Consider the following 24964-nt stretch of genomic DNA (forward strand, 5'->3'; position numbering starts at 1 on the left):
GGGCGCAGACCAATGGCGCTGGCCGGGGGGCGGGCACCGCCTCCTGGTGGCCGCAAGGTTTCACTGCAGGAAACCCACTGGGCTCAGTGACGCTGCGGCCGCCTCCGGCCCCGGTTCGAGCGCTCCAGGCGGTAGTGCGGTCGTGCAATAGGAAGCTGAGGGTGGTGCAAGCTTCCCGTCGGGCACCAGCTACCTGGCCCAGCGCCCTGCCCAGTGCATTCCTCAGACACCTCTGGGGCCCCCACCTGTGGCCCCCGGAGCCCTCTAACCGCGTCGGCCATGCCTCTAAACCGCAGTTTGTCCGTGTCCTCACTGCCAGGACTGGAGGATTGGGACGATGAATTCGACCTGGAGAACACAGTGCTCTTTGAGGTGGCCTGGGAGGTGGCCAACAAGGGTGAGCACGCCGGGCGGAGGGACCCGGACGAGAAGGGCAGTCGGGGATGGGGGTAACGAGGCTGCATGGCATGACTCTTGGGTCCTGGGCAAGGAGCCTGTGACTCCTGTGTCCTTGGGGAGGGACTGGAGTTTGTCTCCTGGGCCCTGGAGGGAGGGGATGAGTCGCCTAAGATGAAAGGAGGTTGGAAACCCAGGTCCTGGGTCCTAGGGGTGAGGGGGCTAAAATGAAAAAAGACCAGAGACCTGGGTCCTCAATAGGGAAGGAGATGGGGGGAGGGGTTTTGCACTTCAGAACTGTGGCCCTAGGGGGAAGGGTCTTGGGATGTAACTCCGGATTTGGGAGAGAGCCCACTTGGAGATACGATGCGTGAATCGTGGTGGGAGAATTTGGGGAACTGGTCATTTGAGAGTAAAGATGTTAAGGGGCTGGAGACCCTAATTCTTAGATCCTAGAGTGAGAGAGAGTTAAGGCCTGGATGCCTGGGTTCTGAGGGCCTGAGCTCTGGGTTCTTAGGAGTAGAGGAGCCTGTAGCCTCAGAGACATGCGCGCAGGAATGGGGAAAGGCTGGGAAGTCCTAAGCTGGTCAGGGGCTGGGCCCTGGGATGGGAGTGGCTGGGGGCCTGGATTTCTGGGTTCTGGGCTCCAAAGGGCCTGAGGTTCTGGGTTTGGAGAAGGCTGGGGCTGGAATCCCAAGAGCTAGTCTAGCTCCACAGAACAAAGGGAGCTGGGATTTTGCTTTGCTGAGTCTTGGGAGAGAAAGGGGAGGTCTGTGAACATGGAGACATGGATCTCCAGGGCCCAGGCTTCAGGAGGTAAGGAGGCTGGAGGCCCAGACTCCTGGGTCTGGAGTGGAGTCATGGGAGGGGCAGGGCCCTGCATGCCTGTGTCCCCATGTAGGGAGAGGGAACTGAGGGACAGGTCGGCAGAGTCCGTGGCGGGTGAGGAATAACAGCTCTGGCTTCTTTGGGGCAACTCCGAGAACCTAAATGAGGCCACGAAGAGGGATTCTCCCTTACTGTGTCCTGGAGCCTGACTGGGAATTTAAATCCAGCTCCTGTAAGCTGGGAACTCAAGAAGCTAGGCCCTAATAACCCTTGTCAGGTTATGTCCGCCTCAGCCCCAGCCCCTAATTCCCTCACACCTAGAAGCCTAGGCCCCCAGCCCCTTCTCTCAGACTCAGCACCCTCCTCCCTTCAAGTCCCGACCCCAGCCCCCTTCTCCCATAGACCCAGGAGTACTGTCCACCACTGCCCTCTCCCCTCCTTCCTCTGACTCTGAAGTGTGGGCTCCCAGGCCCCTTTTCCCTCTGAGCCAGAGGTCCGGGGCTCCCGTGGCCCCACCCCCCACCCCGCCCCAGGCCCCAGATCTGTGAACCTCTGCCCACAGTGGGTGGCATCTACACGGTGCTGCAGACGAAGGCGAAGGTGACAGGGGATGAGTGGGGCGACAACTACTACCTGGTGGGACCGTACACGGAGCAGGGCGTGAGGACCCAGGTGGAACTGCTCGAGCCCCCGACCCCAGCCCTGAAGAGGACGCTGGACTCCATGAACAGCAAGGGCTGCAAGGTGGGACATGGCCCGGCTGAGGGCAGGGTGGGGGCAGCAGCAAGAGAAGGAGCAGGGGATGGACAGCCCCAGGGAGAGAGGGAGGCATGGACAGAAACTCAGGATGGCCCAGCACTTTCCCGGGCAGATATCTGACAGACACTCAGACAGATGCAGGACCCCGTGAAGTGAGTGGGTGAACCCCCAGCTCTAAGACATTGGTGAATGGACTGACAGACAGCAGGTATGAGACAGACTGAAAGATGGTCCCAAGAGGCCAAGATCCTCAGATCCACAGAGAGGAAAAGAGCTATATGGACAGTCAGACAAAACCCAGGGGAGGTGGGCTTAGGGGTGAGGCAGGAGGCCAGAGCAGGAGTTCTGGAGCCTGAAGTTCAAATTCGCCTTCTCTGCTTCCTGCCTTGTGACCTTGGCGAATGAACATGCTAATAGCATCCGCTTTATAGGTTTCCTGGGAGGATGAAATAGTTCATAAAAAGTGTTCAGCCCAGGACCTGGCATGCAGTTAGTACTGTCTGTGAGCTCTGAGGTGTTGTCGTGGTTATTATTATCATCATCATTATTACTGAAAGCAGCCACACTTGCAGACTGAGGTGGACAGGCAGGCAATGGAGAGAGGCTGAGTGTTCCAAAAAGTGATGGTGGCCCCAGTGGTTAGAGCAATAGGGAGATAGACAGAGTCCAGATACAGAAAAGAGGTAGCCTGATGTTTTAGAGAGAAGGATCTCGAAGGAGAGAGGAAGATGGAATATTGAGGAAGGGAGGAGAGGTAGGCAGGCAAACCCAGGGGACAGAGTTTTGGATGCGCAGCCAGGAATTAAAAGGAGGAGGGGAGAGTCCCAGGCACCCGCTGAGAATTGAAGGATGAGGACAGAGAGGTGGCTGTCCCCCAGGGAGAGGGCCATAAGGCAGCAGGGCTGAGGTGCAGACATTTGGGTCTGGGAGGGAGAGGTACAATGCTGCCTTCATTCATTCACAGCCTCTGATTTGGGGTGGGGTCTGGAGTCCAGTTAGACGGGACTGTGTCCCTAAGGAACCCTAGGGCGGCCCAGTCCCTCCCCCATGGCAGCTGCTGTCCATGTGCTGGGGGCCTAAGAATAGCCCCCCCAGCAAAAGGGCAGACAACAGCTGGGAGGGGGAGGAGCATAGGGGGTCAGGCGCCTAAAGCCGGGAAAAGCCAGGTTGGGGATGAGTAGGACGGCTTTTCGGCCCAAAATCTGGCAGCAGGCCCAAAATCTGGATCACGGTCTCAGGAGGAAAGCAACAGATCAATGAAACGTGGCAGGGCCAGAAATGCGACCACGAGGCTTAGAAACACAGCAGTGGGTAGAAAAATGTGGCCCCCATGCACGGAAAGTGGGTGGGCAGTGTTAGAAATGAGGCTGCAAAGTACAAGATGGGCCTATGGGCAGAGAAAAGAGGAAGCAGGTGACAAATATATGGCGAAAGGATCAGAAACAAGGGAGCGAGTGGAAGAAGAAGGAGCCAGTACAAGGAGTGAGCGGCAGAAAGGAAAGATAATGGGAGAAAGCAGCATTATGGTTGGTGAGAGAAATGTGGCAGCGAACACAGAAGCAAGGCAGCGAGCTGGAGAAATGATTAGCAGGGTGGAGAAATAAGGCAGTGGGGGCACAGAGACAGGACACGTGCAATGTGGGTTTATAAGTAGAGAAGAGAGGCAACTGTTAGAGAAACTAAGCAAGGGATAGGGAGATGCTGCAGCCGAGATGGGAAAAAATTGTGGTGGGAATAACTAATGGCAAATAGAGAAATAAGGCAGTAGGTGAGAAATTAGCAGCAGATACAGAAACAGAAGGTAGAAGCACTGAGGCCATGAACCCAGACGTCTCCCTGGGGATGGGAGAAACGCAGTTGCTGTGTCCAGAGACAGGTGGCCAAAACCCTAAGCCTCCCTGTGTCCCCCTGCAGGTGTATTTCGGGCGCTGGCTGATCGAGGGGGGCCCCCTGGTGGTGCTCCTCGACGTGGGGGCCTCAGCCTGGGCCCTGGAGCGCTGGAAGGGGGAGCTATGGGACACGTGCAACATCGGGGTGCCCTGGTATGACCGGGAAGGCAACGACGCTGTCCTTTTTGGTTTCCTCACCACCTGGTTCCTGGGTGAGGTAGGCCCCACTGCCAATCCCCTTGTCACTCCTTTCGACCCCAGGCCCAAAATTACAATGGCCATCCGAGGCTAGAGAGTGGCCAGTGTCTCCCAGAGCATTCTGGGAGTTGTAGTCCTTTAAACCGAGGATTAGCTCTGCTCTCTGGCAATATGGACATCCAGGGGCCAAGATTCTTCTTTCCTCAAAGACCCAGTCTCCCAACCCCAGGTTCATTCACTCCAGTCTTCCAAATATAGGAATTCTAAGCCATTAGCTCTTGGGGAGGCTGGCTTGACGGGAGGGCTCACCCCCCAGGGAGTTCTGGGAGTTGTAGTTCTCTAATATGGGCGGGACTTGGCTCTCAGATGAGTCCCCGGATGTTTGGGAATCCCCAGCCTATCTGAGAACCAGGAACCGCAATTCGGACCCTCTCTTAGGTTTTAAAAGGCTCAAGAAACTTGTTTCCCATACCCTGGGACAGTTTATGAATTGGCCGCTCCTAGGGCATTCTGGGAGTTGTAGTCCTTCAACCAGTATCCAGTACAGGTCTACTCTTGATTGACATAAAAGGTGTCCAGGAATTGTGTTCAGGACTTGGGGACACTAAAACTTTGGTCTTTCCAATTCAGCCCTTCTGGGACTTCGAAAGTTGGTCAAAAAAACACAGCTCCCATCAGCCTCTGGGAATGAAGTCAGCTAGCTAGTCTGGCTGCCTTAAGGATTTAGAGCTCCTTGTCCCATGGGGATTGCAATGGGTCACCACCCACTCTGTGCAGTTGTGGGGATAGATTGACCTCTCCCCTGCTTCCTCATCCACGTTGGGGATTGCTGGTTGTCTTCACAACACACATGGAGACACATGTGTGTCTCCCTATCCCTATTGCCCCACAGTTCCTGGCCCAGAGCGAGGAGAAACCACATGTGGTTGCACACTTCCATGAGTGGTTGGCGGGCATCGGGCTCTGCCTGTGCCGTGCCCGGCGGCTGCCCGTGGCTACCATCTTCACGACCCACGCCACGCTGCTGGGGCGATACCTGTGTGCTGGTGCCGTGGACTTCTACAACAACCTGGAGAATGTGAGCTGGGAGCATGGCAGATGGGGGTTGCCAATATTTCAGGACAGCCCGAGGCTGTCTGCGAAGCCCAAGGGGATCAAGTTCCCTCTTCCCCCAGGACCCAGGAATCCAAGTCCCCAACCCCCTCCACCCTCAGGCCCAGGAGTCCAGCTTCATGGCCCAATCTCCCCTAAGACCCTGGAGTCTGGACCGCCTGTCTTCTCCCCAGTTCTTCTAACCTGATTGCCCTCCCTCCCTACCCAGTTCAACGTGGACAAAGAAGCAGGTGAGAGGCAAATCTATCACCGCTACTGCATGGAGCGGGCGGCAGCCCACTGCGCTCATGTCTTCACTACCGTGTCCCAGATTACCGCCATTGAGGCTCAGCACCTACTCAAAAGGAAACCAGGTAGGAAATAGGCCTGGGTCTGTAGACGTAAGCGAGGTAGTCTATGCCAAGGCCTGTTGCAATGTTTTTGCTGTAAAGAGCAGAGAACTACAACTCCTAAAATGCCCTAGGTTGGTGACCTGAATATGAGGCTGCCTGGCTGCATGCCCTAGAGGCTAATGGGAAGTGTAGTTTCTTTAATTTCAGAAATGGTAAAATTCTTTTACTGGCTAATGTAGATATTGGTCTTCTGAAAGAGGAAGGAGGTTCCTTGCATTTTGTTTTTGAGAAAAGCAGTGTTGGAACCAGTTATTCTTCCCAAACTATAGCATCCATTCTCATTGGGTATAAGGTGAGAACTATAACTCCCAGAATACCTCTGGCTGTCTAGCTCCTTATATTCCTGGAATTTTGCCCCAGGAGCTGATGGAGGTTATAGTTTTTCACTGATATGCTTTAATTTCTATGATAATAGGAAATGGTTGGGGCCCTAAAAGAGGCTTGAAGATAGAGAAGCAGGATGGGGACATTGACTCATTCCCCCAGCTCAGGGTGGCATAGGGGAAACAAAAGAGCTACAACTCCCAGAAGCCCCGATGTTGCTCTGTTCCCTGTCTGGTTAGCCATTCACAGGGGCTGATGGGAGCAATATTGGGCAAGAAGGTATCTGAGTGGCAGGGCAGCTGGGTCACCACAGGAGCTCACTGGGGAGCTACTGAAACAAAGACATCGTGAAAGGAAAGGGGTCTTTCCTTCATTTATTCATTCAGCCACATTGATCTGAACGAAGAAATGAAGAAATGAAATGTGGGACCTTCTCCCCCAATCCCAGATATCGTGACCCCCAATGGACTGAATGTGAAGAAATTCTCTGCCATGCATGAGTTCCAGAACCTCCATGCTCAGAGCAAGGCTCGAATCCAGGAGTTTGTGCGGGGCCATTTTTATGGGTATGTAGGCCAGATACCTAGGTCTTGAGAGAGAGGGTGGTTGGGAACCCAGACTCCTGGGGCCAGCAGAGGGGACAGCTGAAGACTCAGCCTCTTGAGTTCTTGAGCGCCAGAACAATGGCTGAGTATTTAAGGAAATCCCCATCTAAGGAGAAAAGAACAATTCCCAGGAGTTTCCATGATGCCTCTGTCCTAAGATGTTCTTTGCCCCTGTGGCTTCTGGGGTTTGTAGTTTCAAGGCTGGGGCTAGTGGGTGAGGGTCTTGGCTTCACCCTGTGTTGTGGCTTCTTTAGGCACCTGGACTTCAACTTGGACAAGACCTTGTACTTCTTTATCGCTGGCCGCTATGAATTCTCCAACAAGGGGGCCGATGTCTTCCTGGAGGCCTTGGCCCGGCTCAACTATCTGCTCAGAGTAAGGCCTGGGCTGCAAGGGGACAAGGAGGATGAGAAAATCAGTACATGACTGGGGAGAACGGAGACCTGGGAGGTGGGGGCAGGGAAACCCATGTGTAAAACAGGAGTGTAGGGACCCAGAAAGAAGATCAGAGTCCCCGTGGGAATGGTAGCTCTGTCCTATAATTCTCCTTGACAGTGAGGGGCATGGCAGGGTCCTCGTGGTCTTGGGGGGTGGCAAAGGGTGGGACAGCCTTCTCCCATGTGAGCCTCACACACTCACACGCGCACACACACACACACACACACCCTCCCTTTCCTCTGCCCCAGGTGAATGGCAGCGAGCAGACAGTGGTTGCCTTCTTCATCATGCCAGCTCGGACCAACAATTTCAACGTGGAAACCCTTAAGGGCCAAGCCGTGCGCAAGCAGCTTTGGTCAGCAGCCCTCAGCCCGGCATCCCTGCCGCTCCCACTCCCAGCTGTGTGCTTTGGGTCCCCTGTTTCTCCTGGAGTCTCAGTTTTGTCATCTGTGATATGATCAACCCATCCCCCACCTGATTCCCAGCAAAGTTACTTGCTCCAGATGCCTGCAACTCGGGGGCAGTACGAAGTCGCAGTCGCAGGCAGGACAAGTGTGACAGCATGACCAGGGCTCTGGTATCAAGCTGGCGAGATCCCGCTCATGCCCCTGTCCTGCTCTGGCTTTGTGACTTTAGGCAAACCACTCCCCGTCTTCAAGCCTCAGTTTCCTCATCTGTAAAAAACACCTATTAGCCATCAGCTATTTCTTGAGCTCCTACTGCGTGCCAGGTGCTGTTCTAGGCACTGGGAACACAGCTGTGAGGCAGAAAGATAAAATCCCTGCCCTTATTGTGTTCACGTTCTAGAAAGTTCTATAGAAAGTGCTCTGGCCAAAAAAAAGCAGGACTGGAATATGAGACAGGGTTGTCAGGACAGGCCACACTGAGTAAGTGCCAGCAAGTAGAGACCAAGAGAGGAAACAAGGGAGGAAACCCTGTGTGTATCTGGGGAACAGCATTTCAGGCAGAGGGAATGGCAAGTGCAAAGGCCCTGAGGCATGTTTGAGAAACAGCAAGGAAGCCAGCGGGGCTGAAGCAGAGTACCCTAGGGAGATGGGGTAGAAAATGAGGCTAGAGCTACGAGAGGACCATGAACAGAGGAATGTCAATGAAGTTGTAGGGTGGCACTCTTTGCTAGCTTTACTTGTGTCCATACATTTTCCTCTCTCAGAATGTAATTTTCCCTTTTTATAAAATGGGGCTTAGCATCACGACTACCAGGACTAGCCTAAGTCCTAATAATAGCTGACATTTTTGGAAGGCTCACTGTGTGATGGGCACTGTGCACTTTTTGTCATGACCTCATCGAATTCTCACTGCAAACCTTTGAGGTTGCTTCTATTTTTATCCCCATCTGACAGATGAGGCATTGAAGTCAGAGAGGGAAGGCCACCTGTCCCTGGCCGCAGAGCTGATGCAAAGCACAAGGGATCCGAGCCTTCCAGGGCCTATTCCCTGAGTCTCCATCCTCCAGCCAGAAATATCCAGAGCTTCTCTGCTCAGACTTCAACTTCCCAGCTGCCCCAGAAGCCTAACAATAAATGGCAGCTGGTCTATAAGTGATGTTGTCGCTCTGCTCCTTCCAGGGATACGGCCAACACAGTGAAGGAGAAGTTTGGGAGGAAGCTTTATGAATCCTTGCTGGTGTGAGTGTCCCGCCCTCAGCCCTGCATCCTCCTGGGCTCTAAACCCTCTCATCACCCATTCCCAGATGCATCCCACTGCTCACCTTACAGGGGGAGCCTCCCAGACATGAACAAGATGCTGGACAAGGAGGACTTCACTATGATGAAGAGAGCCATCTTTGCCACGCAGGTATGGTTTGGACTCCTGAGTCGAAAGATGGCGATTCCCAGCAGCCCTGGAGGCAGCTTGCCGTGTTAGCTCTGACCCCAGAGATGGCTGGGAGTTCTGCTTTGTTGGCAGTCCTTATTCAAGGAATCAATTCTGAAGTCAGAAGGGTGTGTGTGAGCTGACTGGTAGAACTTGAATTCCCAGAAGCCTTTAGGGCAGCCTGCTTTCCCACAGCTTATTCTGCCACAGAGGCTTCTGGGAGTTGTAGTTTCTTTGAGTCCTTGGGGATCCATGAACAAAAGGTGGAAGGGACCTTGAACTAAAGTCAAGATAGCCACAAAAGGAGAGCTGCAACTCCCAGCTAACCCTGGGCCTTGCTGCAAGCTACCTCCACCTCTTCCCCCAGAGGCTGCTGGGAGTGGTAGTTTTGTTGGGCCTCTAGGGATAGAGCCAGGTCAGCTAAAAAAATTATTTCGGGACTTCCCTGGCAGTCCAGGGGTTAAGACTCTGTGCTTCAAATACAGGGGGTGCGGGTTCGATCCCTGGTTGGGGACTAAGATCCCACGTGCCTCATGGTGCTATCAAAGAAGAAGAAAAAACAACAAAAACAACAGTTATTCACTGAAGAACGTTGAAAACTTTCAGCAGCTACTGTTTCTTATCCCACTGGTTGTGTCTTAGCCTCCAAATACCCCTGGGAGTTGTAGCTTCTTTAGATACCTGGGGTTAATTAGATGGGTGGGAAACCTTAGAGAAAATTAGCAGTCACAAAATGAGAACCACAACTCCCAGCAGCCCCCAGGGCTTTCTGCTACCTTGACTCTTCCCTTGCCCCAGAAACTTCTGGGAATTAGAGTTCTTTTATTATCTGGAGTCAAGGGTTTTTTGTACCTATAGTCAGGGTTGGTGATTTCCCCCAATCCTAGGGAATGGAAACCAAGACAGCCAAGTTGCACAAACAAGGTGTGAATTGTTTTTGGCCAAACTATAATTTCCAGTAGTTCCTAAGGCAGTCGGCCTCACTGAGGATGTTTCTGCCATGGGGCTGCTGGGAGTTGTAGTTTCCTGGGCTCCTGGAGTCAGTAAACTGAAGATGAGTAGATCTTTTAATGAGAGGAATAATGGGACAGCTGCAAAGAACTATATATCCCAGCAGCCCCTGGGACTGCTATCACACTAGCTCTGTCTTCCTCCAGTGGCTCTTGGGAATTGTGGTTTCTTTGGGCCTCTTTTGAGGGTGGAGGTGGAGAGAATACAGGATGGAGAGTAAAAGGAACTTGGAGAGAAAGAGATCCAGGATTTTCATAAGAAAACTATAACTTCCGGCAAGCAGCCCCTGAAAGGCACAGCCTCCATCAACTGCTGGGAGTTACAGTCCCTTTGGGTTTCTTTGATGAAAGCCCAGAGTACAGAACAAGATAGCTACAACTCCCTCTAGTCTATGAGGCATGTTAACACTGGCTCTGCCTCTAAGAGAGCTGGGATTGTAGTTTCTTTTCGGCTTATGGTGGTTAAAGGGAAAAGAAAACCTTTACAGATAGAGACAAGTAGGAAATCTACAACTCCTGGTAATCTCTTGGGTTTGTTGCTCCACAACCTGATGGGAATTGTCTCCTTAGATCCCCAGGATGAGCATGGCTCATGGGGAAGTAGGAAGCCCTCTGTCCCTTCCCTGACCCCCCCACCCCACTTGTGGCCCCTACAGCGGCAGTCTTTCCCTCCTGTGTGCACCCACAATATGCTGGACGACTCCTCAGATCCTATTTTGACCACCATCCGCCGAATTGGCCTCTTCAATAGTAGTGCCGACAGGGTCAAGGTGAGGGCACTGGCCAGGGTGGGTTGGGCATGGCTGGGGGGGGGGGTGCTGGGGAGGGCGGTGATATGGGGGCTGGAGCCTGAGCCTCACATTCCCCATCTCCCCTGTATGTCAAAGGATTGCAATGTTTAGAAAGAACCTTTGCTTCTGAGGCAGACTTGGATTCCAGTCTTTGTCCTGACACTGTCTTGTATGGCTTTAGACAACTTTTTCATCCTCTCTGGGATCCCCAGGGAGTAGCTAAATAAGGTGCTCGGGCTGAGCCCTTGTTTTCCACTGCCAGGTGATTTTTCACCCGGAGTTCCTCTCCTCCACGAGCCCCCTGCTCCCTGTGGACTATGAGGAGTTTGTCCGCGGCTGCCACCTGGGCGTCTTCCCCTCCTACTATGAGCCTTGGGGCTACACACCAGGTGAGTTCAGCGTCTGGCGTGATCTCAGCACAAGGGACTGGCCCTTCCTGAGCTCCAGACTCCTCCTTTGCAAAACAGGAACAATGGAAACAAGTCTGTTCATGTGTTTTTGTGACACAGTAGCTCATGTGAGTAACTAGAGGGCTGATGTCAGAGTTCACACGTGATTTCTCCCAATTTGCTACTGTTTGGTTCCCCAAAACAACAACAGCTAAATGCACAGCTTCTTCTCTAACAATCAAGCTACTTTCATATGTTTTTAAGGCAAAATAAATACCACATTTGCTGTAATATTTCTTAAATGATGAGTGATTTGACAAGTTTGCCAGTTTCATCCACGGTTAAAATGGTGCATAGGTCTTGTGTGACCAGCTCCAACCCTATTTTTCCCATAAGCCTTGTTATATGTAGTGCCAACTTTTGCAGCTTACAGAGGTTTTTAGAAACACTTATATAAAAATTATAATAAACTCCTTGAAGCATTTCTCAGCGTTATTTAAGGGAGTAAGCGAGGTGTAGTAGGTGCTCTGTACACAGTGATAGTAATAATGAGAGACCTTGTCTTACCTCTTGTCAAAACAGACTATAAAGCTATGACAACCAAAACAGTGCAGTCTGGCACAAAAAAGTGTCTTACAGGTCATGAGGATAAATTAAAATGGTAGACATTGGCCCAGAATACCGTGCTCAATAAATTAGCATCCTTATTACCCAATTATGGACTCTTCCTTACCCTGAGGCCTTGGGGCAAATGAATTCCCTTTTCTGAGCCTAGTAGCTTCCCCTCTAAGGAATAGGGACTATCATACTTCAATGCACAGCCTAATTTGTCTGGTTCCTGACTTGCGCGGCACAGCGCCCGGCTCTTATTAAAGGCGCCGATAGAGGGCGCCATTGGGGCTTTCACTGGGATTTAAGGCAATAAAGAGGGGCAAGCTAAGCGGACCTTTCTCACGCCTTCCCGCAGCTGAGTGCACGGTTATGGGTATCCCCAGTGTCTCCACCAACCTTTCTGGTTTCGGCTGCTTCATGGAGGAACACATCGCAGACCCCTCAGCTTACGGTCAGCGCCCAGAATGAGAGCCGGGACTCTTGGATCCTGGGAAGGAGGGGCGTGGTCTCTTGGGTCACTAAGAGAGGAGGGGGTGGACTCCTGAGTCCCAGTGGGAGGAGGCGTCCTGGTGTCTGCAGAGTCCCAGAGACAAGGAAGGTTTCCCCAATCTGTTTTCTGAGACTCTTCCTGGCCCCGACAGGCATCTACATTCTGGACCGGCGTTTCCGAGGCCTGGATGATTCTTGCTCGCAGCTCACCTCCTTCCTCTACAGTTTCTGCCAGCAGAGCCGGCGGCAGCGCATTATCCAGCGGAACCGCACGGAGCGCCTCTCCGACCTTCTGGACTGGAAATACCTAGGCCGGGTATAATTCCCCTCCCTGTCCTCTGCTGTGAATAAGTCACTTACGGCTCTGGGTCTCTGATTCCCCGTGCCTCGAAAGCTGGCGCAAAGGGCATGGTCTCTTCCTATTTGTAACGCTTGCTGTCCCTTTAAGAAAAGAATCAACTTTCAGACTGGAAGACCACCGAGGTGGGAAGTTCTCTATTTGCATAAGGGTGCGGCCAAAGAGGTACCTGACTGGAGAATTCCGCCCCTGTTAAAGGAGTGTGGCTCAGAGACTGTCCATTCACAGCTCTGCTTATCTACATAAGGGGTGGAGCCTGAAAGATGGATGATTAGCAGAGGGGCCAACTGGAAACCACCGCAGGTTGTGCTCATCTGCATAAAACGTGTAACCAGGCTTCACCCCACCTCCAAACCTGCTGGGGGCGGGGTCAGGCTCCTGCCCCCTGATGCCCACTCCTCTTCTTTCCCCCCAACAAGTACTACATGTCTGCGCGCCACATGGCGCTGGCCAAGGCCTTTCCAGAACAGTTCACCTACGAGCCCCACGAGGCTGATGCGGTAAGTGGATCCGGGGTCTCTCTAGGGGGGGCCAGGAGCTAGAAGGGTGGGGTGAAGTAGGGTGTCCCTCCTGGAGTTGCAAGGCCTCAAGGACGCTGGACGCCCAGGCAGGCTGCAGAGGCCTCTGCTCACTATGCGGTTTGTGCCCACACCTCCGTACGCAGACCCAGGGCTACCGCTACCCGCGGCCAGCCTCAGTGCCACCATCGCCCTCACTGTCGAGACACTCCAGCCCGCACCAGAGCGAGGATGAGGAGGAGCCCCGGGACGGACCACCCGATGAAGATGGCGAGCGCTACGACGAGGACGAGGAGGCTGCCAAGGACCGGCGCAATATCCGCGCCCCGGAGTGGCCGCGCCGCGCCTCCTGCACGTCCTCAACCGGCGGGAGCAAGCGCGGCTCGGTGGACACAGCGCCCTCCAGCTCAGTCAGCACCCCCAGCGAGCCCCTCAGCCCCGCCAGCTCCCTGGGCGAGGAGCGCAACTAAGTCCCCTGACCCGCACTCCCCTGCCAACCCTGCCTCCCTTATCTTGAGGGTGGATGCAGAATGGCGCTGTCCCTAAACTCCACTCCAGATCCCTAGCCCTCTGTGGGGTCCACAGCCCTACCCCCTCCGCCATACACTCCAGCCCCTCTAGCTCCTCTCTCGAAATCCCAAACACTCCAGAATCCTCAACGCCGTGCCTTTCTTGGGTTCCAGAATGCATAATCTGTGCCCTGGAGTCCCCCAGGCCATCCCAGAGGCCAGGAATCTGCCATTATCCTGCCGTGGTGCCAGAGGTTTTCAGAAACCTGCTCTGTTGCCTTCTATGCTGGGGCTCCTTGAGCCCCTTGCGGCTTGCTAATTTTACAGCATACAGAGCCTGCCATGCCCAGGCCTGGCCCGGGGCCACCAAGCACTGGAAACCACGTGCAGTCCGTGCTAATGAGACAATCAAGTCCAGAGCTGGGGCACTTTCAGGGACTTAATGCAGGTTAAGTCCAGAACTCGGGCTCCAGGCCAGTGCACTCGTGTTTACTGTGATTTAGCCCTCCCTGGGGTGTCCGGCTCTGCCTGGAGGATCCCTCCACCCCTGCTCCCTTCTTCCTCTGCACTTTGGCCAAGCAAGTGGGGGCAGAACCACTTGGTTTCTCATTCCTACTGGAGAACAAGCTGTCTTGGTCTAGATGCCTTTCTGGACCAGACCCTACTCCTTCTTCCCTGAGTCTGAACTCTTCCCCATATCTCTAAACTCCTGCGCCCTACAGGGAATCCCTCTGCTGAGGACAACTGGCTGTCTTCCCCAGTACCTGCACACATAACCCCCAACCGCTAGACCCACCATGAAACCACTGGATTCTAGGTCCCAGCTGCCAAATTTAGAACCTTACCACTTTGCTGCAAACTGGTCCCTTCCCTCTGGTCTAGAACTCAGCCCACTGGATTCTAGAACCTCCATATTTACCTCGAGGCTCTTCCATCCTTAAGCTGTGCCCTGCCCCCAGCTTTGGTGAAAGGGAGGGGCCCCTCACGTGTGCTGTGCTGTGTCTGCTGCCCTTGGTTTGCAATTGGGAGGGGGGAGGGCAGAAGGGGTGTGATTGAAGTGTGTCCAGAGATGAAAAAATACATCTATATTTAAGAATCTCAGGTCTAGTCTGGCCGGAGGGCTTGGTGGGCCTCAATTCTGGCCCCACCCTCCTCTTCCTTCCCTCTTCACCTCTTGATTCCTCCCTTTGCCCACTGCTGGGTCCCGGTTCTCTTGTCTCATTCTACTGTCTTAGAGACTTGGATTGCCACTGGATTCCAGTGTTATTTCAAAGGAAGGCAACTCTCTTGTTTTTGACTCGACTTGCAAGTGGCAAAGTTGCCTCAGGCTCTTAAATTCCTCAGTAGCGCTAGCCATATGCAAGGGCTCAACAGCCACTGTGGCCACACGTGGCCCATGGCTACCCTATTGGACAGCACAGATACAGAACACTTCCATCACTGCAAAAAGTTCTGTTGGACAGCACTGGCTTAGAGCATGTTTCTAGCACTCTGGAAAAAAATCTTTTTCTCCTTTCAGTTCTAATCGTCCCTAGGCTACACGTGCATCTCTGAATCAATCGCTTTTCAGGGGAGTAGAAAGCTCTGAAATTGGATGTGTGATCATCTCTCTGTTAGCCGCAGTGTTTGTGACACCCGGGTCCCCTCCCCCACCAGAGTTACCAGCAGGAGAGGCATGGTGCTGAGCAGCCGTTTCCTCTTAGATTCAGCTACCAGAAATAGGATGGGGTGGGGGGGTCAGAGCTGACATCGTTTTATTGCTTGGACCCAGCAGCTGCTTACATCATCTTCAAGCTTCTTCAGTTCCCATTTGGATAATTTCACATCCCATTTCTGTCTGTGCTGAGCCCTGAACCCCCTAGCTCAGCACCTCTTTCACATCATGTGCCCTCAGCAGCTCAGACCCACTAGCCAGTTTCTACCTATTATGTGCCTTGAATTCCACACCTGTAACAAACAGCCTTTGGAGGTCAGACCTGGGCGTGCCTCCCGGTTACCATGGGTAATTTACACAGTTTGTCTCAACTTACCCATATGAAGGAGCTCACATTTCTACTTAGCCTCCCAGAATTGAGGCAGAGTACTTTCAGAGCTTGGCAAGTGCCTAGCAACATAACTCATGTGAACCGGTTTCTCATTACTGATCTCCTTAACAGCTGTCTGCTTCCAGCTAGCAACCCCAGGTTTTATTAGACTCTCCCTGGAGTCTGGGCTCTACCATCTTAGGAGGGGCAGTTAACAGCCTGGCAAAGCAGAAAACCCACTACAGCAACACCCCACAGGTGTTATTATGTCTTAGAAGTAGAGCGCCAAACTCCTCTCTCCCTGCCAGCCCAATGCAGCCAGAAGCCTTGTGAAAACAGATCCCACCTTTTTTCCCAGGATACACACATAAAACCACTAGCTGCTGCAAAAAGCTTTATTGTTTCCATTTGGTCCAAGGCTTGGGAGAGGGCTCCAGTGTGGTTAACAAGCTGCCTACTGGCTGCAGAGAGGGGCTTCAGGCAGAAGCCCTGACACCAGAGGGGCTCCTCAAAGGCCACTGGGCTCCGGAGGCTCCTAATCGTGCTTGAGGGTGAGCCTTTCGAAGAGATACTCGCCCAGCCCAGCCTGGGGACCAGCCAGCCTGCGGAGGTTGGTCAGGTGGTCACCCATCTTCTTGATGAGTTTCACCTCCTCATCTAGGAAGTGGCTCTCCAGGAAGTCGCAGAGCTGAGTGATAAAAGAGAAAATGTTGCCACGTACAGATCTAACAATGTGACAGATGGGGGAAGGAGGCTCAGAAGGAAATCTGCCCAATCAAATGAGGCCAATGCTTCGTATGTAAGCATCATTCCAGGGAAGGTCTCATAGACATGACTGGAGATACTTACGTGGGGGTCTGCGCGGGCACAAGCCAGGGCATGCAGATCCAGAAGGGCCTCGTTCAGGTTCTTCTCCATTTTAATGGCGGCTTCCATAGCGTCCTGAGTTTTACCCCACTCATCTTGAGATGGCTTCTATACCGAAAACAAACGGCTCAGTACTAGCCACATACTCTGGAAAGGACTACAAACTAATTTTCCAGTAGTTGCGAGAGTAGAGGGCTTAATCGGAAAAAAACGTCTAAGAGTTTGTATCTATCATTCCCCAGTGTCCTATAACTACACGTCCCAGGATACTACACGCTGCGCTCTAGACCGCCACGTCTTGGGAGAACTGGGTGCGCCTCGATCTCCAGCTGTAATAACCCACAAAAGACTGAACTCAATCTCCGAGAGGCCTACGCGGTGCCTAAACCAATACAGTCAAGGGGCCTCTAGTGCAGGGACTGTTGGGAGATGTAGTCCAATGCCCACACACTATTTACCTGCACGTCCTGGAAGAGGGCGCGGCCGCCGCGTTGGTTTTGCATTTTCAAGAGACGCTTGGCGCCCTCGTGCTTCTCTTCGGCCAATTCGCGGAAAAAGTGGCGCACGCCCTCCAGAGCCACATCGTCGCGGTCGAAATAGAAGCCCTGCGGGAAGAGATGGCGGGAACAATGGTTAGCAGGAGGCGAGGCCAGGCATGCGGACTCCGCCTCCGACTATCCAACAGGACAAAGAAGGCCAGCGCGTGCGCAGAGGGCCGGAGGTGCGCAGCTGAGGGGAACTTGGGCTGGGGGCGTCCTGGGGACCCTCACCAGAGAGAGGTAGGTGTAGGAGGCCCGCAGATGCATGTTGACCAGGCGGTTGACGGCGGCCTCCACCTCGGTGGAATAATTCTGACGAATCTGGGAGCTCATGGTTGATCGGTAATAAGGAGTTCGGCTCAAAAAATGGTGTTGGCTGGTCCCGGTGACCGAGGACAGCTGAGTGGCTGACTCCGAAGGTTGGAGGGTGGATAGATGAGTGGGACTCCGAAGGTTGGAGGGTGGTCGGAGGCTGGAAGAAAGGGCGACCCTGGGTCTGTTCCGTCCAAACACTGTTGAAGCAAGAGACAGATCCGGGGAACCGCCGAGCGCAATGAAAACTGCTGTGGTCAAGGTGGCTTATTTTATAGTGCGCAGGCCCTCGGAAGTGGGACGTCCAGGGAGAGCAATCGGCCAATCTGCGGTGGTGGGAGGCGGGGCCTGGAGCCCACCCGTGACCAATCAGGAGCATATAGGACTCCTAGACACACACCGCCCCCCCCCCCGGAGGTGGGGAAGTCACGCGCCTGTAGGCGACGGCTGTTGTGAAATGGGGAATGGGGGGGTGGGGGTTTTCGCGGGATGCAACAGCTCTGGGGCTAATTCTGCGAAGTCAAGGGATTCTGGGGGGGGATGGGGAGGGAGACTCTCTAGTAGGTGAAAGATTAATGAAGACACTGGGAACCCTGGAAAATAATCATTCCTGGGCCTGGGGGTGTCTCAGGAAAGTAGATCGGATTCTGGTGCTGTGTCAGGGCACGGGCTTTACTGGAACCCTGGGGGCGTTCCTCAGAGGTGCTGAAACCTCCAGATGACTGGGGTTTGCGCTGGGAGATACGGGGGTACCCGGATCATTGAGAAGGTTGGAAGGCTGTGAGATGATATTTCTGGAACCTTGGGTCTCTCTCTGGGAGGACCTGGAGCCTTGGGGTTCAAAGGTGGGGGGAGTTTCTGTAGCTTTAGAGTTCACAGTGGAAGTCCATATTTTTCTGGAAACTTCCCCGGGGGGGGTAGGGCGATCTTTAGGCCCTTGAAGTGATCTGCGAGATTAAAAGGACAGTTGTAGAGCCCTGCTGTTCAGCCCCGGAGTGGGGCAGAGGGATGTTTCCAGAAGCCTAGTAGGGGCTTTTTAAAGAGGTCAGGGGTCTTGGAGAGCCTTTTGGAGCGCTCGAAAGATTGTCTGAGCCCCTTGGAATACCTAGGGGCTATTTTAGGGGCTCGCTTTTTCTGGAAGCTGAGATGGGGAGGGGTGAAATGACACTGGAGTTTTGGGGGTCCCTCTGAGGCTGCACTTCGTGGAGATGACTTTGAAGGCAGCCAGAGACTGGGAATTCTTTTTGACGCTGAAGCAGCCTCGCTGAAATTGTCCCTGTCTTGCCTGACGCATGCTCCTTCAAGATCACGGAGAAGTACTGAGTCCCGGTGAAACAAGGAGGGTCTGGGGACCTACGGATGGGATGTCTGTCTTTAACCAATGGACATTTGTAAAGTGTGTCTGGTCCAGGCTGGTGCCTGGGTGGCAGAGCTGGCTGAAGGAGCCCTCCAGGAGCTCCCATTGTGGTTGTTTGCGGGGAAGGAGAAACAAAGACAGGACTTTGACCCTCTTTCAGTGCCCTAATGGAGGCAGCTGTCCGGCTGGGGCAGGAAAGCTGAAGCCGCTGGGGCGTTGGGAGCAGAGGTCAGGGCTCACCTTGCAGAGAAGCCTCCCCAAGCAGCCCGGGCAGGGTACTCCCTGATCAAGGGGACGCCAGTCAGGCTGGTATCTGGGGTCCTCAAGTGGTGTCTGGGCCAGTGCCAGGAGAGCAGCCGTGCTGAGTCATGCTGAACTCAGCTCTGGAAGGGGCTCCCGCAGAGGGGCGGGGTGGAGCCCGCTCGCTGACCTCATCTACTTTGGGTGGACTGCAGTCTGCCTGGGACCCGGGGAACTAGGCCTGGCTGGGCCCCAAGTCTGGCCCCCTCCCCCAAGGTGCCACCTCGAGTGCTTTGTCAAGGCACTGTCTTTTTAGTTCCCTTGATGGTTTCCCTGGGCTCCCACCTGTGGCCATATTGTCCCCTCTCTCTGGGTGGTGACTCAGTCTCCCCTCACTTCTGTCTTATCTGCCATCTCTCCCCTGACTGGCCGTCTCTGGGGCAAGCCTCTGGGGGAGGGGCAGTTGCCCCAGGCACACAGTCACAATGGGGTCTGAGTTACTCATTCACCAAATTTCAAACCTCAGCCCAAAGACCTTTAGCCTGGGAAAGGAGAGGTGACCTGGGAAGTGCTCACAGGTGGAGGGAGAGGAAGGGGTGAGATAAAGATTATCTGAAGAAGGTGGGGGGAATCAGGGGGGATAGGAGAAGACAAGTGACCCAGGGAAACAGGGAGAGAGAGACAGGGGGACAGAAAGACCCAGAGAGGGACAAAGAGACAGGAACAGAGACAGAGAAGGGGACAGAAGGACCCAGAGAGAGGGGGATGGAGAACCAGAGGGGTGGGACTTCCCTGGTGGTGCAGTGGTTAAGAATCCGCCTGCCAGTGCAGGGGACACGGGTTCGAGCCCTGGTCGGGGAATATCCCACATGCCGCAGAGCAACTAAGCCCACGAGCCACAACTACTGAGCCCGCCTGCCCTCGGGCCTGCGTGCCTCAACTACTGAAGCCCGCGCGCCTAAAGCCCATGCTCCGCAACAAGAGAAGCCCAGGCACCGCAATGAAGAGTAGCCCCCGCTCACCGCAACTAGAGACAAAAAAAGCTGCGCATAGCAACGAAGACCCAACGCGGCCAAAGAAAGACAGCCAGAGAGGTGACAACGAACTGTGACTCTCCGAGTGACCTTATTCTCTGTGATTCCCTTTTCTGATTCTCCTTCTTTGGCTCAATCTACTGTGCCTCTTTGTGAGCGCAGCATCTTCCCAGGGGGCTGCCCCTCTCCTGGAGGGCCCTTCCCATTTACGGGGCCAGACCCTAGACTCCTCCTCCTTCTCCAGCCCCTCCCTCCACAACCTGTCAGTCTCCAGCCTGTGTGTCTCCTCGGCAACCACACAGCTCAAGCTCAGGCCTCCCCTGGAGTCCTCCCTTGGACCCTCTCTCCAGCCTCCTCAGCCTTCCAGCCTCCAGGGGCTTCCCCAAAAGGCTCCAGCGCCCTCCCCTGCTTTCCTAGTCCTCCCGAGGTCTGCCCCCCTCCAGCTTCTTCCCCATTTCTCCACCTCAGTAAATGTGCAACTTCCTGTGGTCCCATATGGTGGAAGCTTCCAGGCCCTAGTTCCCAGGGTCCAGGAGGCTGCTTTGCACCCTGCTACCCTGATATCCACCCCCCACCCCCGCCCCAGCCCCCTCTGCCGGGTTTGGGCCTGGCACAGTGCTACCTCTGACACAATACCCTAGGCTGTGACACATGAGTCATGTGATCTCGAGTCACCTCGGTTCCCCTCAGGACTGTGGGCTCCTTAAGGGCAGGGCCAAGACTTAACTCACCACCTACCCATAGAGGGCACCAGGCAACCTCAGAATAAGATGGGTCAGCACGTGAAGCCTGGTCTCCTGCGACAGCCAGGAAGTGGGCCCAGTGACTCAGACTCTGAAAGTGTGGCCCGAAAGAGGTTTATTGCCCCCCGAGACCACTCCTCCCCACCCCACCCCAATAATTACAAAAGTAAGAAAAATGCCCATGGCCCCCAGTCCCCACCCCTCCCGAAAAATGCCATAATTTATGCAGAAAAGACACAGTCCAAGGCCGCTGGTGGCCTCAGCCCATCTTCTTCCAGATGGTAAGCGAGGCAGTGAGTACTCCGGCCACGAGGATGGTCACTGTCTGCCACGTGGGTGTCCCAAAGTAGGAGAGGAGGCCGTCCTGGGGATAGGGACATGAGGCAGTTCAGCAGCTCAGCCTGGGCCAGCACGTGAGGGGTCACAGAGAGGTCAGAGGGCATGAGTGGGGGCAAGGGCCTAAGATTAATGGTACTAAAGAGTTGGGGGCCAAAGAGTTATCATAGAACTTGAGGGATTCCGAAGGAAGTAGAGGCACCAGGGAGGGCAGAAGGCACTAGTCGGGTCAGAGCTCACCAGGAGGTCAAGGGTCATGGAGAGGTCAGTGGGTGTCATATGAATCAGGGTTGATCAGACATGTAAGAAAACGCATTACAGAGTACATCTGATGATCCGAAAATGGGGAGGAGGGTACCACTGTGGTGGGCTCAGGAAGGCCCAGGGGTCCCAGGGGAGTGGGGGATTGGATGGGGTTAGGGGCCTCACCCAACCACCCTGGTCCTGGATCCAGCCCAGCAGCCGCTCTCGAAGGAAGTCCAGGGTCCAGCCCATGATGGTCCTGATCAGCTGGGGCACCTTGGTGCACAGGGCCTGCAGGGAGTGGACTGGGCCTTAGGGACTAAGCCTTGTCGCCACTGCCTGGGGCAATGGCCCCCAGCCTCCTTTCTCAACTCTCTGCCTCCCCTCCTGCCCTTCTGCAGTCTCTTTTCCACTCACAGTCAGAATGACCTTCATAAATTGTAAAGTGGATCTGGTCACTGTCAACTTTCCTGCTCACAAACCATCTATGGCTCCCTAGTACCTCTGGGATAAAAAATCAAAAGCACATCTTGGCCCACAAGGCTCTGTGTGAAGCCTCTGACCTGATCACATTCCAATTTTCCTCTTCTTTTCTGTGCCTCACTGCCCTTCTTCCATATCTTTTTTTTTTTTAATTTTAAACTTTTTTTATTTTTTCTTTGGCCACTCCACACAGCTTGTGGGATCTTAGTTCCCCGACCCGGGATCGAACCCGTGCCCCCTGCAGTGGAAGCACGGAGTCCTAACCACTGGACCGCCAGGGAATTCCCACCCCTCTTCCATACCTTCATTCCCACCAAATTCTTAACCTGCTTCAGGACCTTTGCAATTCTGCTGCCTCAATGGACCTCAACCTAGGGAATTTTCACTCATCCCTCACAGCTCAGGTCTAATGTCACTTCCCCAGAGAGGGCTTTCTGACCTTCAGACCAGGTAAGGCCTGACGCCTGCTCTTCAACTCCCTAAGCTTCCCTACTCAGCCTTTATCTCGCTGCTTCTCACCTGCTGTCCCCAGCTCCACACGGAGCCCTACCATCACCCTGACTGCTGTCCCCCTCACCTCTAACATTCAAGCCCCATCAGCTCAATCTTGCAAACACATCAAGAAATCTACTTCTCCACCTCCAATGCTGCCCCCTGACTCCAGGTCAGTCTTCCGTTAGCCAGGATTATTACAGGTACCTCTTTGTCAGCGTCCCAGTTTTTGCCCTTGTGCCCCATAATCCATTTTTCTACCCAAAAGGGCCAAAATAATTTGCTGGGCTTCCCCTCCCCCAATATTTTATAATGAGAATCTTCAAAGAGAAAAGTTAAAAAAGTTTCTAAGCGTACAGGCATATACACACAACCTAGATTCTACAATTAACATTTTGCTCTCCTTGCTTGAAAAGTCTTTTCTATTTATAAATCAGGTCACCTCACTCTCTTGTTTAAAACCAGCCAATCACTCCTGTCGCACTCAGAGTAAAGCTAGTCTTTACAGCGGCCCACAAGACCCTCGCAATCTGCCCTCATCTCTCACCTTCTCCCCCTCCTCACTCTGTTCTAACCACATGGGCCTCCTCATTGCCCACAACACACTAGGCTTGGCCCTACCTCAGGGCCTTTGCATGTTCTGCCCCTCTACGGGATGCCTCTTCCCCCATCTTTATACAATATATCACTGCATCTTTCTTGTCATTCCAACTTTAGCTTTCACGTCACCTCCTCTTAGAAGTCTTTCCTGACCTCTTTGCCCAATCACGTCACCCTAGTTAACTTCGCTCAGCACTCATCATACGACGTGGGCTCCCTGAGAGCAGGGACCTAGCCTTTTCTGTTCTGTGTCCTGGGTGCCGAGTACAGGTCATACACACCATAGGCCCCATAAATGTTTGTTGAATGAATAAATGAATGAAAAAGCAGACAAGCGGTCCACAGCTGCCTCTCTCCATTCCCTCTGTGGTTACTGGGCTGCCACAGGGGTTGACCTCACAAGTCCCAGGTCCTCATAGGGGAGCCTGCCTGGGCTCACAGCCCTGCAGCCGCCCACCTTGAGCACCAGTTTGCTGGCAAAGTAGAAAAGGGCGACAACCCGGCCCCAGTTGAAGTTGCCGTCAGAAAACATTTCGGCCGCCACTCGGAAAAAGACCTCTCGGGGGGAGTCTGTGTCCACGGCCGCGATCATCCTGCAGGAGAGAGGAAAGCCAGTGCTGGGGAGGGAGGATCAGGCGGAGTGTGGAAACTCTGGTGTCCACCCCATACCAAAGATAAGGAAACTGAGGCCTGAGCCAGGAAGCCATCATGGGGGAGAGCCACGAGGTGGACATTGAGGAAACTGGGGAAAATGACTCCCTGAAGGAGAGTTTCAAGATCCTAGGGCAGGGGAGGGCTGGGAGTCCAGAGTGCTGAGTTGAGTGGTGGGGCCCTGGACCCCTGGGTCTGACGGAAAAGGGGGCTGTGGGCCTGGACTCCAGGATCCCAGGGAAAGTGGGGGGTGGGAGCTGGGACTCCTGGGTTCTGAGGGAGAAGGGGCTCACTGGCTGGACTCCTGGGTCCCAGGGACCACACCTCTGCAGCTCCATGTTACTGTCCAGTTCATCTCCAATGCGCTTGAGACACTCGCTCAGCTTCTTGGTGGATGCATCCTGGGGCGCCTGCTCCAGGCCCAGCTCGGGCGTCTCTCCCCCCATTCGCCCTGCTCGATCCTGGATGAAACTAGAGTGGGAATGGAGTTGCAGGGAATGCAGAATCAGAATGGGGCCTCACTCCTCAAATCTGCTCCGCAATAATCAGACCTCAAACTCACCCCTGAAGCAAAAGGGCCCCTGTCTTCATGATCTGCTCAGAGCTGGTGGGCCCTAGAGGAGAAAGGAGGTAAGAGGTGCCTGAACTCTTGGGTCCTAGGGGGATCCAGGGAACTGGAGTGGCTCATGATCCCTGAGGGAGGACAACGCTAGGGGACCCTGGTAGATAAAGTGACTGGGGGCCCAGGCAGCTGAGTCCCTGATGGAGAAAGAGGCAGGAGTCCTGGGCCTGTATCCTTCATTCTTCCGGGGAAGGAGGCTGAGGGAACACTTCATGCAACCAGACCCCTGGCCTGAGGGGACTGAGGGGAGACCCGCCCCTCCCACCAGGAAGTGGTGCAGGCAACAAGCCCGGGCCTGCCCCGTGGGCTTGGATTATGGGGCTCCCCAGCTTCTCGGGGGTCCGAAAGCGCCAGACAGGAAGGGATCCGGACGCAGAGGCCAGAGAGCCCGGGACCCCGGGAGTGGGTGGAAGCTGGCAGCGCCGGATCCCGGAGTTTCTGCCCCGGAGTGCTTGGCGATCGCACGGCCCCATACCGGCAGGAGGGATCCTGGGGTCGGCCGGCGAGGGGCTCGCCCTCCTCCCGCCCGTCCGCCTCCCGCCTCACCCCCGCCTCTGGGTTGCTCCCCGGACCCGTCCATCACCGCCGCTCCCGCCGCCGCCTCTCGCCGGGTCCGCCCGGGCGGCCGCAGCACGCCCCTGGTCACGTGAGCGCCCCGCTGAGCGTGCGTCCTCTCACGTGATCGCCCCGCAAAATGGCCGCCGCGAGCCGCTGCCCCGCAGGGCTATCCGGACACAGGACCGCACCTGCCTCACCTGCTCCGGGAAGGCTCGGCCCCTATCACGTGACTGCCCAATCAGCACTTCCCCTTAGGAAGTGGTTGTGGCGCCATTCCACCAGGCGCGCATTCAATCGCAGTTATAACTTTTATTCATTCATTCATTCCTGCAATGTTTTCAAAAGTTTCGGTTGGGACTTGAGCCCTTGCCAGGACAGAAGGAACATCAGAGGCCAAAGATAGCATTCTTTG

The 24964-nt window shown here is 54.4% G+C and overlaps 3 protein-coding genes across 4 annotated transcripts; 1 reads left to right on the forward strand and 2 right to left on the reverse strand.

Annotated features, from left to right (window-relative positions):
* The first annotated feature begins 96 nt into the window (after positions 1 to 96).
* GYS1 (glycogen synthase 1) lies at positions 97 to 15780 on the forward strand. The gene is made up of 16 exons (XM_082676401.1): positions 97 to 397; positions 1787 to 1968; positions 3898 to 4089; positions 4963 to 5148; positions 5392 to 5536; positions 6348 to 6465; positions 6759 to 6879; positions 7191 to 7297; positions 8529 to 8588; positions 8679 to 8757; positions 10442 to 10555; positions 10839 to 10965; positions 11933 to 12028; positions 12219 to 12382; positions 12844 to 12924; positions 13089 to 15780. Exons 1-16 carry the CDS (start codon positions 280 to 282, stop codon positions 13410 to 13412), a joined length of 2214 nt encoding a protein of 737 aa, XP_082532527.1. The 5' UTR covers positions 97 to 279; the 3' UTR covers positions 13413 to 15780.
* Positions 15781 to 15856: 76 nt separating this feature from the next.
* FTL (ferritin light chain) lies at positions 15857 to 17446 on the reverse strand. The gene is made up of 4 exons (XM_082677933.1): positions 17113 to 17446; positions 16801 to 16947; positions 16325 to 16450; positions 15857 to 16163 (listed from the first exon to the last, which is right to left on the reverse strand). The coding sequence occupies exons 1-4, from the start codon at positions 17212 to 17214 to the stop codon at positions 16011 to 16013; spliced, it is 528 nt and encodes a 175-aa protein (XP_082534059.1). The 5' UTR covers positions 17215 to 17446; the 3' UTR covers positions 15857 to 16010.
* Positions 17447 to 20699: 3253 nt separating this feature from the next.
* On the reverse strand, positions 20700 to 24635 carry BAX (BCL2 associated X, apoptosis regulator). 2 transcript variants are annotated; one of them, XM_082676319.1, is made up of 6 exons: positions 24541 to 24635; positions 23935 to 23986; positions 23697 to 23843; positions 23179 to 23314; positions 21333 to 21437; positions 20700 to 20931 (listed from the first exon to the last, which is right to left on the reverse strand). In XM_082676319.1, the coding sequence occupies exons 1-6, from the start codon at positions 24572 to 24574 to the stop codon at positions 20827 to 20829; spliced, it is 579 nt and encodes a 192-aa protein (XP_082532445.1). In that variant the 5' UTR covers positions 24575 to 24635; the 3' UTR covers positions 20700 to 20826. The 2 variants fall into 2 exon arrangements, with proteins under 2 accessions (XP_082532445.1, XP_082532446.1); XM_082676320.1 differs by having other exon boundaries at positions 24567 to 24593.
* Between the last annotated feature and the right edge of the window lie 329 nt (positions 24636 to 24964).

This window comes from Grampus griseus (assembly GCF_964374135.1).
Source record: "Grampus griseus genome assembly, chromosome: 19".
Taxonomy (NCBI): domain Eukaryota; kingdom Metazoa; phylum Chordata; class Mammalia; order Artiodactyla; family Delphinidae; genus Grampus; species Grampus griseus.

Bases quoted from the DNA above. Each gene is read 5' to 3' on its own strand.
- GYS1 (XM_082676401.1), top strand. From the start codon at position 280: ATGCCTCTAAACCGCAGTTTGTCCGTGTCCTCACTGCCAGGACTGGAG. The intron at 1,969-3,897 runs GTGGGACATGGC...GTCCCCCTGCAG, and splicing joins TGAACAGCAAGGGCTGCAAG to GTGTATTTCGGGCGCTGGCT. The intron at 10,556-10,838 runs GTGAGGGCACTG...TTCCACTGCCAG, and splicing joins GTAGTGCCGACAGGGTCAAG to GTGATTTTTCACCCGGAGTT.
- FTL (XM_082677933.1), bottom strand. From the start codon at position 17,214: ATGAGCTCCCAGATTCGTCAGAATTATTCCACCGAGGTGGAGGCCGCC. The intron at 16,948-17,112 runs GTGAGGGTCCCC...CTCTTCCCGCAG, and splicing joins CCTACACCTACCTCTCTCTG to GGCTTCTATTTCGACCGCGA. The intron at 16,451-16,800 runs GTAAATAGTGTG...TTTTCGGTATAG, and splicing joins CCCTCTTCCAGGACGTGCAG to AAGCCATCTCAAGATGAGTG.
- BAX (XM_082676319.1), bottom strand. From the start codon at position 24,574: ATGGACGGGTCCGGGGAGCAACCCAGAGGCGGGG. The intron at 23,844-23,934 runs GTGAGTTTGAGG...TTCCCACTCTAG, and splicing joins GGGGCCCTTTTGCTTCAGGG to TTTCATCCAGGATCGAGCAG. The intron at 20,932-21,332 runs GTGAGGCCCCTA...CCCTATCCCCAG, and splicing joins TCCAGGACCAGGGTGGTTGG to GACGGCCTCCTCTCCTACTT.